Below are 18559 nucleotides of genomic sequence, written 5' to 3' on the forward strand. Positions count from 1 at the left end.
GTCTTTGAGGACACGGACAGAATAGGAAAGATGAGGAATTCTCTCATTTGGAACAAAGGGAGGCTGAGGCTCTTATGGCCTTTTGCCAGGGGTGGAGTTTGAAGGGGATGTTCAGATATACCTGGGGGAACTGATTGAGGGTCTTCCCTGGGGCAGTGGGAAGGGTGAAAGGAAATTATATCCTGGGCTGAGTTGAAGAAGAAGGAAGGAGGTGGTCTTGGGGAAGATGGGCTTTTGTTTTAAGGGCTTCAGTCGTTTTGTATGACCACCATGATGATTTTAGCAATTCATACTAGTGCCAGAACCTATCAGTTATTATCTATAACAAAGGTCTACTCTTACCAAGGAAAAATTTTCTACCAGAATTTTATGGGTCCTGGGAAATTTAGCAACTGTTATATATAGCTATTATAACCCTTTGTCTCATATGAAGACAGTGCTGCTAAAGGGGACAACCCAGGAGAGCTAAAGACACTAAATACACGAGTATCTAGTTGCAGAAATTTCTTCTTCTCCAACAGTCCTCCAGGATAATAGCAACTACTGAGGGACATGCAGGACACAGACCCCATTTAGGTAGCTGTCTCTAGGGAGCAAGAAAGACCACAGGAAGAAAAAAACATGAGAGGAGTGTGAGAAAATCTTCCAACTGTGCAAACATTAACTACACCTTGACTGCTAGCCAGATGGTAGGAAACCACTCACCAAAAGCCCATATATCCGGTAGTCCGTTGCTCACTACATCATGTCTTCAACAAGACAACAAAAAGCTGTAGTTCATGCTAAAAGACAAGGGGAGACAGCCTTAAGAGACAAGCCAAGCATTAGAACCAGTCTCAGTGATGACCCTGAACTTGGAATTATTTATAGGATGGGCTCAGCCATGGAAAGAAATGTTGAGCTATTTGGTAGGTCAGTGGAAGGTTCTCAAAAACAAATCATTTTCAAAGAATTGAACATTAATAAGTTATAGAGCAATTTCAAGAGTTGGATGATAAGCATACTCTGTGGTAATATGAAAAGGAGAAAAAGAACAATCATTTGAAGTAACAGTGGGTTAGTATTTTTCACATTTAGTGGCTGACACTGAACCACAGGAGGTAGAACCTCAAGGAGGATGAATAGCAAAACTACACTGAGGCAGAAAACCAAAGACAAAACCATGAAATAACTCAACATAAAATGCCTTATCTATAGAACTTTACTGTTGCATGTGCACAGTTGGAACAGTAAATCACACCTCTCTGAACGTACAGCCTGTGGTTGCAAAGAGAACAGCCACCCTTGTGTCTTCATTTTGTTAATGTTGCCACTGTCCTAAGGAAATTCTGCCCGCTCAAGAACTTTTGAGGAGAGATTTCTCCTTTCTGGCATCTGAAATCTTTCCTCTCTTCCTCTCGTGTTTCATGTGTCTATCTCTGTGATTCGCACAATAGAATATTCTTCCAAATGCCGAGGAGTGAAATCATTTGAAAATGATGAGTCGCGAGTCTTCAGAGTCTCTGCAGGTACTCAGTTCACAACTACAACACTTGCCGAAGGAATTCGGATTTTGGTGCTCTCGGGTATCGCCGAAATCCACAGCTTTTCAGCCTTGCTCAAGTGTGTTGTAACGAATTCTTTCAAGAGTTAATACACTAAAACACAGACAGTGTCTTATGCAGTGGCACCTCAGTGAGGCAGCAAACCTTTTGCCGAGTGGACAATATCATTCATACCATTTCTTTAGTGTGGCACGTTCATGTAAGTAATGCTCGGCTTAATAGAGTAAGCTGTCTGCATGGGTGAAGTCAGTGCCCTTCCACAGCTTGCTGCAGTTGTGTTCAGTGCAAGCTGTGCGTCAGAGCCGCGGCTCTGTGGTACAGCACATCTTTACTAGGCTGTTCCATATCAAGTACAATGAGGCTAGCAGATCTTTGCTCCAGAATATTGTTTACATGTAAAAATCTCAACAAGGGACAGTGTTTTATGGGATGCTAAGTTTTATCTGTAGCCAGCAGGTGGCAGTGTCCAAATCAAGTGTGTTCCACTCTGTGTTGCTTGAGCTATTGACTATAGCACTGTGGCAGTCAGAGGCAACAGTAAGCAAACACTTAATCACTTCTTGCCTCCACAGAGTTTATTGTTCTTGTAACACGTATAAGAATAGTAGATCTGGGAGCTGTATCTCAAAATGCGTAGGATATGGCCATGTGGTCATGTTGGTTAGTGGAAGAGGTAGCGAGGAAGGGGATATCACACAAGAACCTTGAGCTGTGAAACAAAACTAAGATGAAAAGGGCCAAAAAGAGGCATCAAAGAGGCACGTAGTTCAAAGGAATGAACATCAGTTTCAATGGTGTTCATGAGGAACAATTGATTTTAGGGTCATTATTCAATTCAGGGTCTTAGGTGTATGGACCACATTATCTTCTCTGCAACTTACATGCTTTACAATTTAAAAATTTGGAGACTTCATAAAAGATACAGCATGAATATCGTCTGTATTGCTTAGCAAAATACCCACTGAAACTTAGGGACCCTGTAATCAAGCATGTTTATGTTGGTGTAATTAAATAGGTAAGAGTCCTCATTAATTCTTATACAGACTCCTGTCTACCAGATTGACTTTGTTAAAAGCTTTTGATTTTCAGAGGCTTAGATATTAGACATTGTGGACCTTCAATATTTATCCCATAAACAAAGAATCTACCCTTAAAAATATTTTTAAAAATGATTTTTCAGTTTTCTTTGGTGAACTATTTGAGTTTTCTAGAACATATATTCTCAGCCATAAGACTTTGGACTCTGTTTTAAAAATGTACTCAGCACTGTTGAGTGTTGAGCACTGCCATGCTTGCATATTTTTAAAAGAAAATGTGTTTTTGTACAAATAAAAATAACATAAAATGTGCCTGATTTTTGTCTTGAGGATGTTTAGTTTTATTAAATACTCTGAGGTAAGGTAGAATATTTCAATAATAGGGTTGGAAAATTTGGCCTTAGAATAAGGAGCTTTCTACTCATTATCACTCAGAAGTAAAATACAGCTAGGCTTTTGCTAAGTAGTGAGTCTGTACTGATGACATACGGCCATGTCTTGGTGTGCTCATGATCTGTGTTCTCTAGCTCAAAAGACTGTTTTGAACTTCTTACTAAAGTTTCTTTGGGGATTGGAAACTTTAAAAATGATTTCCAGGAATTGAAGGGTGTTATGGTTTGTGTCTAGTTGTCCCCCCAGAGCCTCATGCAGTCATGGGGCAGCTTCTGGAGTTGGTGATTAATTATTGTGCCTGTGGATGCTCTACCTACCCTGGGGCAGGTAATTTGCATTACAATTGAAGGAGGAGAGAGAGGCTGGCTAGCTGCCTGAGCTGCTGCCACCCCTTTTTACTCTGCTCTTTACCTGCACCATGAAAGTTTGCTCTCTGCCGTGTGCCACTCTGCCTTGGAGCCAGCTGAGTATGGACGGAAACCTCCACTAACTGTGAGCTAAATAAACCTTTCCTTCCTTCGCTTTGTTTTATTTATTTATTTAATTAATTTATCTATTTTTATATTTAGTAGAGGGTCTACAGGATCTCACTATGCAGATTCAACTTGTAGTAATCCTGTTTTCAGCTTCCCAAATGCTGGAATTACAGGCATGCGCCACCATGCCCAGTCTCAGTTGCTGTCTCAGCGCACTCCGTGGGCAGAGCAAGCACCGCATGCTGGGTATCAAACCCTGTTCCCTGCACCTTCCTAAGCAGTTGCTTTAGTCTGCTGAGCTATCTGACCAGCCCCTTTTTTAATTTAACTTAATTTATTTAATTTTCTTTTTTTCCCCACTTCATTTTGAGTGTCGGGTATTTGTCCCAGCAATGAGAGAAGAATAACTGAGACAAAGGGCATCTTCAAGTGAAATTATGTAAGTGGAATTAATACAAATAAGGGACACAATAGAAGGGTAACCAAAGATCTCAAGGCAGATACCAAGTGGCAACACCAAGGAGAAGCAGGCATCCCTTCTCACATCTTGTTTTGCAAGTTGTCTCTGTTGTTTTACTTTATTGTTCAGTCTTTATCTTTCCTAAGAATTATTTGAGGCAGTTTATGAAAATATATATAAGTAGTAGGTTCAAGATGTAACAGCAAGGAAGAAAGAGAGATGGGGTGGGGGTGCCCAGGGTGCGCAGGGAGCAGATTCAGAAGTCAGAGGTCAGGCTCATCTGTTGGGTCCTCTGCCTTAGTATCTTGCCTCTGGGCTTTGCAAGTGCCAAAGTAAAGAAAGATAAACCTTTCAGTTACTGCCTCAATGAAGAAGAGAATGATTTATTTGCCATCACCATCCCAGGATACAGCATGGTGTCTGTCTTCGAAGAAGAGAGGCAAGTGCAAGTGGTGTGTTTTCCATCGGTATTTGCCAAATGAATCAAGAGTTGTAGTATCCCTAATATTAAAATAAAATTTTCAAGTACTTTCAAAGGACAGATTGGGACTGATATCTGCCAACGCCCAGCATATAGCTGTTGGTAGAAAGTAAGGCAGAGTCGTGTGGCCATTCCTGATGTCTCACAGTGGCCCCCAGCTAGAAGTGCCTGGCTGGGTAGCTCAGGGTACCTTATAGAGAAGGTTGGGCGCTTAGCAAGGGTCAGCTCAGATGAGCTCTCAAATTCGGCTTACCCCTCACAGCCTGTGCTCTGAGCTAGGGCTTAGAAGGTCACACTCTGCCTGAGCACCTCGGGTTCCAGGTAGCTACAGCCATCCGAGGCCTTTCGTCCTGGCTAAGAGCTCTGTGTCTTCATGCTGTTCATGGTCAGGGTTTATCTCAGAGCCAGAACAAGGGCTGAAGAAAACAGGCGGGCCTCTAGGCCTCTCGGAAGGTAGAGCAGTCCTTGTTATTGTGGCGATAGGGGGAGGTGGTCGCCAAAGGGGCAGTGTGGGTCATAAATAGCACACAACCCTTTTATAAACAGTTTCTCTCTGACATGCTCAGACACGAAGAGCAAATGAAGGAATGAACTAATGGCAGAACAATGAAGCTTGAAGAAAATGTGTGAGAGCTGACTGAACATAGTAAATATACGAACTTTAAAATTTTATTTCAGGGAAGGATGCAATGTCATTAATCTCCCTCAAAATGCTCCTTCTGCCTTTGAACATGATTTGCCATCATTCTCCAGTAAAGACACTCAAGCAGGGACTTTCAGAACTGTTTAGAGAATGGCAGACATGGTTGGAGTGTCTGGAGAGAGCAGGAGCACTGTGAGGCAGTTAATGACAGTGTGTGCCTGCTGTAATAATTTATTAAATTTAAACACTGACCATGTTTTGGTCACTTTTGTAGATTCATGAATACTCGGTGGTCAGTAGGGATGTTAAGCATGATTGATATTTTGAAGAAGCTGAAGAGAAAAATAAAAGAGTAGACAAAGTCCTTTCTTCATCCAGAAAACAATGTATTTTTTAGGCTTTTTCTATCAGCTTACTTCTAGGATAGAGATTCAGAATAACTTGCTATAGGTCCATGAGGTACCTCGGAAATGTTCTTATGTCCCTGTTTGATGACATGTAAATATTTCAAAAATACCCTCAATAATTATGTCACCATTAAAAATTCTTTATGTCTTAAATGTATATGTGACTAGCTAAACCATGACCCTGAACCAAAAAATTATTTTCTATCCCCAAATGTTTATGAAGAATTCCAAGGAGAATGGCAACTTAGTCTTTGCAGTTCTTTCCAGCTGGGATTTTGATGTCTTCAAAGAGAATCTTACGTGTCTTTGTGGCTGTAGTAGTCCCTGGGACTAAGAGAAGCTGGGCAGACACTTGGGGTTGGGGCCAGTACCACCACTGACTGCACAGTTGTCCACTTCTACAGGTTACTCATCCCTGCCACCTCCTCCCACACCTCCCTATAGTCAGGGAAGGTCAGCTATTTTTTGATCCCCATGGGAGAAAGACAGCTCTTCAATCAGTGCCTTAAAATAGCAGCCCTTTCAGCTGCCGGGCTGGAGTCCCTCCAGGGTGGAGCAGAGGGGACACAAAGCCACGGGCTGGGCAAGTGACAGCCCACAGGACATGAGTGAGGGGAGGCTTCCTGAGGAGACTGCCTGTTGAGAGATGTTAGTTTGCTCTCGTTCTTGTTTCTGCTGGTTTTGCTGAGAAGCGAGGCATCTGAAGTTTGTACAGTTCCTTATTTTATTGAGAAGTAAACCAGGAGATTGAAGATGAGGCTAAATATCGCCGTCTTTTTTGGGGCCCTTTTTGGAGCTTTGGGGGCTTTACTCTTTCTGGTGGCATTTGGCTCAGATTATTGGCTTCTTGCCACTGAAGTTGAGAGGTGTTCAGGTGAACAGCAAGTGCGTTTCTTCTTGAAAATATTGAGGTATTGGGAAGTGGGAGGACAGCCTTAGGGAGCCTGCTGAAGGAGAGTGTGGCGGTGGGTGCCTCTTCGTCTGGGGAGGAGGTGTGGGAACCTACTCCCCATCACTATGGGAGATACGATCCATTTCCTTAAAACTTGACTGCATGTAATACGTTCGGTACTGTTTCTTGGACCAACAGCAAGCTCCTTTGTTTGTGTTCTGTGCAGCCCGCAAACGTCACCTTCTACCATGAGGGGTTCTTCTGGAGATGCTGGTTTAGAGAGGTCATGGAGGAAAATGACTCCAGCACCTACAAGTTCTGGTATAGTAAGTACAACTTGACTTTATCCCCCGTCTCTAAGCTTCTTAGTGTAGATCGCTTGCCGTGGGATTGGATTCTCCCGTGCGAAATCTCAACAAGGTGTCTTCAAAGGTCATGGAGACATTCTTTTCCAGTGGCAATATCTTCAAGAATAGTGAATTCCTAGTGTAAAATAGGAACAAAACTGAAGTGTGCATTGTTACTCTGTTCACATTGAATGTGTACTCACCCTAACGAATAAAACAGACATCATCTCTTGTAGTTTTTCAAGTGTCTGTTATTTCTATGTTGCAAGTAATTATTTTTGGCTACAAAAGTATTGAAATCTCAAATGTAAAAATGCCAAAATAGAGGTATTATTTTATATTCATAGCTTCAAAGTTTAAAAAAAGTCTGGTTTTTTAAAATAATGAAACTTAATTACCATCAGGAGCAGATGAAAGCTTTTTATTTGGGCTTTACCCAAGTTTGTAGCCAATATCAAAAACCGCTTTGCTTTTGATGTGTGTGTGCTTGAATTGCAACCCTGAAGTTCCGCCCTGAAATGGGATAGCTTTGCAAGGCTACGCTGCAGTCTTTCAACTGTACTTCTTATATTAATCATTGAAAATCAATTCATTGACAGTAGCTGGCATTTTTTATTATCTCCGCCAATGAAAGAACTGTATATTAGCCAAAAACTTATTAAAGGTTGGAATTAGTAGTCTTTTTATCAAATGGTCCTGTAGAAAATCAGAGTGTGCATCTACATAAAAATCAAGATTAAGGGACTATGTCATAAAAACCCGAAGGCCCTGAAGGCTTATGCAAGCTGATGGGAAACTGTCACATGTAAAAGGGACAAAGTGATGACACAGAGGTATTTTGGGGGGCCTGACACTGACCACCTGACCATGCATTTGGGGCTGGACAGTAAGTGAGTGACTGTGAGTCAGAGGTGTAAGGGAAAGGGTTTTCTCATAGACTTAGAAAGAAAAGAGACTTTGCTATAAGGTATGCAATGAAATTAAATTTTGAGACAACAAAAGTTTTCTCTCTCTCTCTCTCTCTCTCTCTCTCTCTCTCTCTCTCTCTCTCTCTTTCTCTCTTTCTCTGTCATCTTTTGGAGACAGGATCTCAGTATGCAATTCAGGATGGCCTTGAGCTCACTCTCCAGCTCAGGCTGGCCTCGAACTCATGGTGATCCTCCTGCCTCAGGCTTCTGAGTACGGGGATTACCTCACTTGGCTCTAGGTTTTATTGTATTTTTTTTAATGCTAAAAGTGCATTCCAATCATCAACTTGGATGGTTTATCACTTGTGTCTTGTCCTTCAAAATGGAGTGGTTTAGAAAAAATTTTCTCTTCTTTGGAACTACTGAATGTGAAACTGAAATTCATTGCATTTTTAGAACTATTATTTTTAAATGCCTACTGTTAGGAGATTGTGTGGACGTAAATGCAGAGCAGGCCTACCTCAAAGCTGAGGCCGTTTGTGTCTATTCCACTGAGTTATTCCTGGTAGCTGGATGCTCTCGATCAGCCCACCCAGCCCTCCCTGGGCTTCCTGACGGGAGTGTTTGCTTCTCACCCAGCAGCACCCTGAGCTTGCTGATGGCACTGTGATCTCGCTTCTTGGCTTGCGTGCCAGGCTGCGGTATTTCCATCCTGTTAGGGGTGCGTCACGGCTGAGCTCCTGGTGACAGCTGTCTCCCTTCTGCTCTCTTCCCAGCCAATCAGCCACCGTTTAAGAATTGCACCCACGCCTACCTGTCGCCGTACCCCTTCACGTGGGGCCAGCACAACTCAACCGCCTATGACTCTGCAATCAGTAAGTACCTCTCTCCGAAGCCGTGGGACAGCGTCCATCTGCTGGAGGCCCTCGGCAAAATTTCTTTGGGCAGTGGAGACATATTTTAGATCCTTTAATTCTGATATTTTCTCTGATTTTAATATGTTAACTGTCAAGAGATGCTATTTTTAATACACCATTTATAATTTAAATAGAATGTGACTTTGATCTAAATGGAGAGCTAAGTGCAGGCAACTTAGCAAATTAATGAACCCTGTTTCAAAATTTACAAAGCACGAGGGGCTGGGGAGACGGCTCAGTAGAATAAGTGCTTGCCTGGCAAGCACAAGGCTCTGAGTCCAATCCCGGTTCCACAAAAAAAAAAAAAAAAATTTACAAAGCAGGTTGGTGTGGGGCAAACTGGGGATACAGCTCAGTGGCATAAGGTGTTGAGTTTGAGCCCCAGTAAACCCTCCCCCCCAAAAAAAGCTGGGGATGTAGCTCAGTGCAAAGGTCCTGGGTTCTATCATATATTTATCCATGGCATTAAACATATATGAATATTTAATGCCTTGAGTATGCTTGTATTAAACAAAGTTCTCCAGAGGGGGAAATACCCAATGAATTATAGACGTGGCTGGATTCTTCCCAGGACCCCCACACCAGTGTTCTCGGGTGCTCAGGCCCCTTGCATAAAATGGTAGACTTTTCACACAGCCTACCCACATCCTCTTGCCTACATTAAATCAATTCTAGATCACTTATAGGATCTACTGAAAGAGGAATGTGTGTGACCTATCATGCTGTATCTTTTTAGGGAATAATGACTCTAAAACCATTTGTCCATGTTCATTATAGACCCAGTGTTTTCTCAGTATCTTCAGCCAACAGGTGGTTGTATCCGGGCTTGGAAAGCCAGTAGCTATAGATGCTCAGAGAGATACAGATACAGACAGAGATACAGATACAGACAGAGATGCACACGTACAGAGGTGTGGACAGGGCAGAGCGGGAGCGCCGTCTGTCTGTCTGTGTACCCATCTCTCCACCCACCCCCCTATCCGTCCTATCGGTTCATTTGAAAGACTTCACTCGTGGGTTTGTGTGCCCTGGTGCGCCCGAGACCTGCTGAGCAAGCTGGTGCCGAGAAGCAGAGATGCCGCAACCCAGAGACTGAAGCCTGGAGACACCAGTAGAATTTGTATGTTGCAATCTGGTGGCTGAATTTCTTCTTCCTCGGGAGGCCTGTCTTTGCTCTTTGGGCTTTTGACTAATTGGCTGAGGCTTACCCACATCAAGGAGCATAAAGTCAGATGCTAATCAAACCTTAAAAGCAAAAACAAAAAGAAACCTTCACAGAAACAGGTAGAATATGTTTGCTCCAGCCAGCGGGCACTGTTGTCCAACCAAATCAATGACAGGAGCCATCCTGATTTTATAACTGTATGTAATTCCTCCGCTTTTCCATCTTGCTGTCCAACATGCATTTCTGGACACGAGGACTTCTTTATATGCTCGTCAGGGGTCGCGTCATTTGTTTCCGTGGCAGCAGCAGGGCCTTCATGCAGTGGGCGTGGGGTGCGGGAGGATCCATGTGTCTCCTGCATTGAAGGAAGGCCGCAGATGTCATCAAAAGTATTCCACCTGGCTTTCTCCAGTTTTCTTGCCAGTCAGAGAGCCTGCCCCCAAGGCGACTACTTAGCTACATGTAGTTTTATCATTAGCAGCCCTTCCTGAGCCGCCCCCAGGCAGCCCTTGGGTTGCAGGGCTGTGGCCCGAGGTGTTGGCTTGCACACTCATTCCTCACACTTCTCATCCGGCAGGACGGGGGCAGTGTCACTGGAAAGAGAGAAAGAAGGATGGCACAGGAAAAGGTGGAACACACTGCTCTTCTTTACAGGAAAACTACAAAGAAGGCGCCTCCTCGCCTGCGTTCTAAATTTATGGAGCAGAGTGAAGTAACACGGGTTGGCAGTCCAGAAAGCTGGGCCTTCGCCTTTGCCTGCATTGTTATTCATACGCTGCAGGCCTCTGGTGAGGGAAGTGTTGTAAGCACCACATGTTTTAAGTGGATTCTACACATCTGAAAAGTCTGCACCTCAAAGAGATAGTGGGGAACTAGGAAAACAAGGTGACACAATCTATGCATAATAATTCTGATGGCGATGGATAGTGAATACATGTCAGAGAAATTACACTGCAATTACACTTGGAATTATTATGTAGCACTGCATATAATTAGTGTGTCATTTTTTGGATCTAGTGACAAAATCATTTCCAAGTTTTTTTTTTTAATCATCAAACTCTTCTTTGGCACACGTGTCGTAACTCCTTATTCACTTTAGGCAACTTTACAAACACTCTTGACAAAAATGACCAAGATGTGCAAAGACATGTCCAACAACAAAATAATCTTGTTTTTCCCTGTCCTTTTCATGATTCACAAGGACATCTGATGCTTGTCTCCTGTGTACAAGAGCAGGGTGTAGATGTCACCGAAAGGATTCTACCTAGCTTTTCTCTTTGTGTTTTCTTTCTAGTCAGAGACACCGGGCCCCAGGGCTACTACTTAGCTTTATGTAGGTTCATAATTAGCAGGCATTAAACGCTTGCCAAGTTATTCTCAGTAAACTGAAAGTATTGTTTATAAAATCTGATGTATAATAAGCTGGAAAATCGTTCACAGGATGACTTGGAATTCTCCTGAGTTTTGATAATGGCCGTTAGTCAACAATGAATTCATTGAAAACAATAAATTAGTGCATAGCTTTTGGGGGTGACCTAGAAGGCAAGACAGACTCCAGGATCCTGGGGCTCCCGCCTCACACAGCTGACTTTGGTGAAACGCACGTAAAGCCCTAAGTCCCTGGTTTCTGATTTATTGATAATCTTGGAGACTACAAGAATGGAAAAGATGGTGGTAATGCTTTCTGATAAGAAGCATATACCTTCTGTTTGTACCTTAACAAAAGCCCAAGTTAAATCTATATTGGCTTGGCTTGTCTGTCTGTCTGAACTGGATCTGTGTATAGTAAGCTTTAATTCAGCTCTCTCTTTCCCTTCCTCCATTTTTTCCTTGCCCTGCCTTGCCTTTCCTCTCTCTCTCTGTCTCTCTGTTTCTGTCTCTCTGTCTCTGTCTCTGTCTCTCTCTTTCTCTCTCTCTGTCTCTCTCTATCCCCTTTCTTTCTCTAGCCTGCCTGTCTGCCTGCCTTCTCTTCTCTTCTCTTCTCTTCTCTTCTCTTCTCTTCTCTTCCTTTTTTGTTTCCCAACACATTTCTGGAATACGGTTATTCTCAAATCTAGTTACTTGGATGACTGTCCAAGTCTCCGGAGGTGGCCTGATTTTTTTTTTTTTTTGCATATTTTAAAGTCCATTTTACCAATTCCAATACTTTTTGAGATTTTTGAGAGCTTAGATTTTCTGGGTTGTTTCCTGCTTACATTGAGGTCTAGGTCACTTAGCCAGGACCCTTCGGAGCTGCTGTGCTGGGCAGAGGTTAATTTTCATGACAATTCCACTCCAGGTGAACGCGCGTTCCCGCATATCGATGCCCTCCATAACCCTGACCCTGTCTCCCCGCATTAAAGGACCTCTCCACTCTGCTGTGGTTGCTCACCTAGGTCTCCCCAAGGCACCCTATGACAGAGTGTAACCCTTCATTGTATCCCTAGAACTTGACGTAGTGCCTGGTAGGTGAGAGATGCTTAAAACATTGGTGTCAAATGACTTTAGGGGAAGAAACTATTTAATGCTTTTACCAATAAAATCCATATTTTACGATATGCTGGATTTTCTTCATTCTGATGGTTCTGGGAATTCAATCCAAGTGTGCTAAATATATGTTCTAATGCTGACCTACAGCCCAGCCCTGATTTTCTTATTAAGCAGTATATATTGAATATAAATAAAGACAGACACAGAGGCTAGCTACCCTGGCCTGTGCGTTCCGCAGATTCAGTACTTGACTCTGACCCAAGGACCATTGTGTATGCCACAACTTCTTCCAAATTCCATGCCTTTTTCCTTCTCCCTTAATTTTCTAATAAAGTAGGTTTGTTCTTCTGCTCCTTTCAACTTCAGTATTTTGAGGGGGCCCCCTGGCTGGTGTCCTAACTTGCTAACACACAGACTAGGCCAGGTTCTCTCTTATAAAAACCTCCTTTAATTTGATAGTTCACCTACCAGGTTTTGCTTACTCACTTGTGAAATCACTTTGTTCCTGGATTTTCTTTCACTTTGTTCCAGGATTTCCCTGAAAGTGGGAATATGTGGGTGTGGTCCCCCTTGCTTTAGATCTGCGCAGACTGAAGGCCCAGTGTGGTGAGCACCCGGGGAGACTCGGCGCACATGCGGCTGTGCTAAGAACATTGAGCTTAAATGCTTATCGATGGGCATGAGATTTTTTTAACCAATGGACTCAGATTTCTTGTAAACATATTCTGTGAGCTATTTGTAATTTTGTTGTTCTCTGTCCAGCTGTCCTGTGTTCGTATTGCCAGTGTTTATGGCTTTGGTGTTCTTTGTCAGTTTTTCTTTTGTCACCCTTGTGAAAAATGTAGCAGAAGTCGGCGTAGCAGGTAGACAGCTGAGCCAGAGCGTGGCCAGCAAGGTGCTGGGCTGCCAGCACCGAGAAACACACAGAATTCAAAATAAGGACGAGGGCTCTGCTGCCGCAGGGCCAGCAGCAGCTGCCAGGATGCAGCTGCCGGGCCTGTCTTGCAGCACTTTCTTTCGCTCGGCCTTGCATTCTCTGCTCTCAGCAAAGCAGGAGCCTCTCTAGGGAGGGAGGAGCGCCTGGTCCCTGCTCAGAGTGGACGGTGCATTCCTGGAAACGCGGTCACAGGCCCGAGGCAGGCTGGGGGCTCTGGCCCTCGCTCCTCTAGAGAGGGAGAGAAGGAGCAGCACTGGGTGGGGGCCGAGGAGCAACTGGAGGACGCAGTGTGGAGGGCAGTGTCACCGCCCCTCCAGCCGCTGGGCCAGGAGCGAGAGTAGGAAGAAGGGAGGAGAGCAGGAGACAGAACTGAGGTGTGCAGACTTAGCTTACAAGGTGTGGGAGGCAGGCAAGACAGGAGTCTGGGGTGAGGAAGAGTCCCTTGGGAGAAAGGTGAAAGCTAAACAACAAGCACTAAAAGTGGAGTGGAGACTCATCCACAAACAATGGGTATCGCTTTCCTGTTTTTCTTTTCAATACTTATTACATGCAGAGTTGTAGTCTTTTAAATGCCAATGTGTAACTTATTATTCTATTTTTATATTAAAATGCAGTGTTCCATGTTTCTGCCTAGTGCTTTTCCAATTTTACATAGTAGTTGCTATCTCCAGATCAAAAATAACTATGCATACAACGCCTGCCTGCCTTTCTTTCTTTCTTTCTTTCTTTCTTTCTTTCTTTCTTTCTTTCTTTCTTTCTTTCTTTCATGGGAATGGAACTCAGGACATTGCGCTTGCCAGCCAGGTGCTGTGCCGCTGAGCTACATCCCCAGCCCAGCTTTTCCTAATTTTATCAGTTCATCAGATCACCTTTCCAGAAGGGTGAATGGCAAATCAAAAATCAGAATTGTCGTCATTGTGTCCGACCACTTGCCTACTGGTACTGACTTTCAGTACCAGTAAAATGATTTTCAATTAAGAGAATTTGAAGAGGGGGACAGCAGCACAGGTGCTAAGAGGACGAGCCATGTTTTGTCCTGGAGGCTGGGTCTCATTTGGGGCTGGCTGTCAGAGATTCGAGTGACTGTACAAGTACCAGTGTGAAGCACCTCCGCAGGCAGCCTGCGTGCAGACCAGTTTTCCTGAGAGCCATGGATTAGCCCAGAAAACACTGAAGAGCAGCTTCAGAAGTGGCTTTTAATATCAGATGTCCTCTTTCGAACAAAGGAGGCACGGGAAAGCAGACAGGGACATACCAGTCACACTGACGGCAAGGAGGAGGAAGGGGACAGCAAAGACAGCACATGCATGAGGAGGGTGAGCAGCCGAGGACAAGGGAGGGGCCTGCCTGGTGTGGTCCTGCTGGAGAGCAGGGGCAGGGTGCTGAGGAGGCCATGAGGGCTCCCAAGAAGGCAGAGATGAGGGGCAGGAGGGAGCGGACCCTGCATTGGCGAAGCTGAAGCTGTGAGGACCCACTAGCCACCTCTGCCCCAGGGCCCCACGTCGAGGCCCACCCTCCGGCACCTGCAGCCCGTGTACTCTGAGGCTTTATCAGACACTCTGGGCCTCCTGCCCTGTGGCTGAATCAGCCAGGTCCACCAGCGAATAGAAGCCAAGTGTGCAGTCACTCAGATGCATGCCAGGACTCTTTTCCCAACCATGCCTTTTCTCCCCTAGGGACCGGTCCACTTTCCAGCACATTCTGTCGCCTGGTGCTGCTCCAGAGAGCCAAGCCCACCCCATTTTCCTCTTTCCTTTTCATTCTCCAAGAGGAGAAAGCCAAAACTGTGAGGCTGGAAAGTGGCAGGGCTGCAGGGTGCTGGGGACGTGAGACCTGGGCCCCAAAAGCCGGGCCTTTGCAAGTGGCCAAGTCTTGGGCCGGGAAGAGCCACTGGGGAGCAGGGAGCAGGTGGGCAAACAGGGTTCCCTCAGAGCAGCCCCCGGAGCAGGCAAACATTTCACTACACGAGGCAGAATGCAGCAGAGAAGTGAATGAAGCAGCCCAGCAGTGACTGGAGACTTGAGTCCAGAGCGAGCAGAAATGTGGGTGCTGGTCCTGTGTGCGGCGCCCTGGGCTCAGCACTGCGCTTCCCATGTGCAGGAGCAGAGCGGTGGCCAAGCGGGTGCTTCAGGGGTACAGCTTTGTGTTCTCTACTTCTTCCTGGGCTCCCCAGGATTGGGCTGCAGGGTATAGAACGTGGCTTCAATAGGAGGTGGTAACAATCTGGACCCAAGAACTAAAGTCAGTGTGGCCTGGCTTTCCACAGGGGATGGGTGACCCCCAAGCATGCAGTGGAAATCACTTCTCACCATAGGGGTCTTCCAGGGCCAGGAACAAACCTCCTTCTTGGTGACCACCAAAGCTCCTTTCCAAACGTCGATCGTGTCCAGGCCCAGAGTCTGCGTGCCATTTGCAGTTACAGTCACCGCCCCCCAGTAGACTTCCAAGACACCCTCTGGGCATGGGATCCTGAGCGCTCTCCATTCCTGTTGTGAAATGCTGTCTGCCTTGCACAAAGCCTAAGCACATCCTCCTCCTTGTTTTTTTAACTCTTCTCCAGATGTGCTGTTTGGGGGACTAGTGACCAGAAAGGACACTTACATGTAGAGCGCAGATGCACCTTTCTTCTGCATATTTTTGAGCTGCAGTTAGCAGCGAAGTCCTCAGATGTGGGACCTGGGAAGACAGGGAGGCAGCTGTGGCCTCCCCGGCCGCACTCTGCCGCCCACTGTGGCATGGCGGGGCTCCTCCTGTGGCCTGCTTTCATGCACACCAGGCGGACACGAGAGGACCGCAGAGCTCGCTCAGGCTCTCTTCTCTTTGAACATCATTGCTCCTGCCCAGAGCCTCAGAGCTGTAGTCAGGAGAAAGTGAGGATTAGATTAATCAGAGGATATTATTGAGTGCCTACTGTATGCGGAGTTCTGATCCGGGGAATGCAGGCTGTCCCCTGAATTCTCCTTGGTGTTGCAGTATAGTGGAAAGGGAAGAACAAACAGTACAGCGGTGTGGACCACAAGGCCACGCATGGAGGGAGGTGGGCCGCGTTTCCGTGCATAGAGGGAAGTGGATCACCGGGGCCGTGCGTGGAGGGAGGTGGATCACCGGGCCGCGCGTGGAGGGAGGTGGATCACGGAGCTGCGCGTGGAGGGAGGTGGGCCACGGGGCCGTGCGTGGAGGGAAGTGGATCACTGGACCGTGCACTTGGGCCCTGCGTGGAGGGAGGTGGATCACTGAGCTGCGCGTGGAGGGAGGTGGATCACCGAGCTGCGCGTGGAGGGAGGTGGATCACTGAGCTGTGCGTGGAGGAAGGTGGGCCACAGGGCCGCGCGTGAAGGGAAGTGGACTGTGGGCTGTGTGTGGAGCTACCGGGAAGTAAGTAGGATGTGCAGCAAGAGCTCATGGGGTAGCCTAAGGGCTGATGTGGGCTCCTTCGCGCAGAGAGCTGCTTTGGTGGGGTTCCTGATGCCTTGCTTGGGGCTGGGCAGAAGCCCAGCAGAGAGTGGAGCCTAGGGGCAAGTTTGTGGTCTCGATTCCCTGGGAGTAGCAAATTGGGCATCTGCTTGGCAACATAAAAATGTAAAGAGGGCCGGGGCTGTGTGCAAGCCTCCGGTCCAGTCCTGATGCCAGGTGCGCGCCGGCTCGGAGCCCGGGACGGGCTTCTTCATCCTCACCCCCAAACCGTTCAGTGCGCGGGGAAAGAGCGGCGCCAGCCCGCCGGCACCATTGCAGTGGCCGTGGTGGATGAGAAGGCACACACCTAGCAAAGGGACCCTCTTGGTGTTCAGTTGACAGCAGTGGGTCCCAAGATGCACGCGCCCCAGCCCCCCCAGGGCACAAGTGGACCCTGGTTGCTGCCATTGATGCTTCAGATGCCGGGAGGGGCAGATACGCAGGCCTTTGCTGGGCAGAGGCTGGCGCTGTGCCCCGGGGAGGTGCTGCGAGCCGTGTTCGAGGCCAGGGGACGGCCAGAGGCAGCCTATGGAGCCCTGGTGGGAAGAAAGGATGGTGGTGCAGGGGCACCGTGGAGATGGGGCGGGGCCTGGGTGCCAGGCTGTCGAGGGCAGGGTAAGCCCGCCAGTGCCCCCCCCTCCCCCCCCCTCCTCTGACCTTTCTTCTTCCTCTTCCTTGTCCTCCTCTGCTCCTCCTTCTCCTCTGCTTCTTCCCCAGTGAAAGTCTCTCGCCAGGGCACGTTTCTATCGATGCTGGCCCGGGACAGCCTCTCTGGCGCTCTCCCCGCCCCTCTTCCCCCCGCCCCCCGCCCTGCCCGGCGCCCCCGCCTCCCTGATCCCCTTCCATCCTGGGAGCTGCATCTCCGCGTTTCCCGTTTCCCATCCTTCACTTGCTCCTGTGTGTCCTTCGGGTGTCTCTTACTCAAGAAACCGCATCCTGGAAGCCGAGCGCAGCTTATCTCGCCGGGCTGCTCCGGGTTTGCTTCACACATGCTGGCCGTCAGCAGTGCTTGAGCCGCGGCGCCCTGAGAAGCAGCCAGACTTGTGGGGACTGTCGGCGGGTGGGGACATCCCACAGGCAGCGCTGTTGTCCCTGAGAAGCTGCACGTTCTTATTTTTGTTTCTTTTATCTGCTTTTTAAAGTTTATTAACATTGATAATTTATTAAAAAAATAGTTGTTATTTTACAAAACTTGCTAAGACCACCATCGCATGGCTTCATTTCCAAGAATGGCCGTCCTGAAAAACAAATAGGAACAAATGCTGGTGAGGCTGCGGTGGAAAGGAGCCTTCTGCCTTAGAAATCCTACCTATGCACATAGTCTCCTGCTAGGTACCTTCCCAGGGCGTGAAGTCGCCACCTCACGGCGACTGGTGCTCACCCATCCTTACAGCAGCGCGGTTCACAGCAGCTAAATCCTGGGAGCAGCCCGTGTGGCCCACAAAGGTGAATGAATAAAGAGAATGTGCGATGTATGCACCGCGGAGTACTATGCTGCTGTAAAGAAGGGTAAACTTGACACATTGGTAGGAGAATGGATGCACCTTAACACCTTACTTTAAGTGATGTAAATCAGACACAGAAATGTCAGTGTCACATGGCTCCCCTTAGATGGAGCCATAAGTATAAATAAAGAGAAAAATAAAAGATAAATACGAGGATGTAGGAGCCGGAATGCTCTGAAATGGGAAGGGATTGAGAGAGGGAGGGCAGAGAAAGAGCAGGGAAGGCATGAGAAAGGGACCTGCGGTATGCTCTTGAGGACGACTCCTCCCAGGGAGGGCCGTCCCTGTGTCCAGCAAGCGCGTGCTGGTGAAAAGGCACGGGCCGCCTTACTGGGATGGCCGCGCAGCCCCCGCTGGGCCTTCCTCGGGTGGGGCGCCGTCTCGTGTGTGGCCGCCCCAGTCAGATGCTTGCAAGGGGGGTAGGAGGCCGGGAAAGTGTGAGACTCAAGCCTCTTGCTCCAGGATGACCGCCAGCAGGTGGCTGCATCCTCCTCGCTCTGCACTAACCCCTTGATAGCACTGTCA

The 18559-nt window shown here is 47.1% G+C and overlaps 1 protein-coding gene across 2 annotated transcripts in view; it reads left to right on the forward strand.

Moving 5' to 3' along the window:
* The first annotated feature begins 5986 nt into the window (after positions 1–5986).
* Positions 5987–18559, forward strand: part of Tmem182 (transmembrane protein 182) — a 43514-nt gene continuing 30941 nt past the window's right edge. For both annotated transcript variants that reach the window (XM_004633202.2, XM_023717499.1), the window contains exons 1-3: positions 5987–6326; positions 6560–6659; positions 8365–8463. In XM_004633202.2, coding sequence (XP_004633259.1) covers positions 6195–6326; positions 6560–6659; positions 8365–8463 — 331 coding nt within the window. In that variant the 5' untranslated portion in view covers positions 5987–6194. The remainder of the gene's footprint in view (positions 6327–6559; positions 6660–8364; positions 8464–18559) is intronic.

The sequence above is a fragment of the Octodon degus genome, unplaced genomic scaffold (assembly GCF_000260255.1).
Source record: "Octodon degus isolate 3935 unplaced genomic scaffold, OctDeg1.0 scaffold00052, whole genome shotgun sequence".
In the NCBI taxonomy this organism is placed as follows: Eukaryota; Metazoa; Chordata; class Mammalia; order Rodentia; family Octodontidae; genus Octodon; species Octodon degus.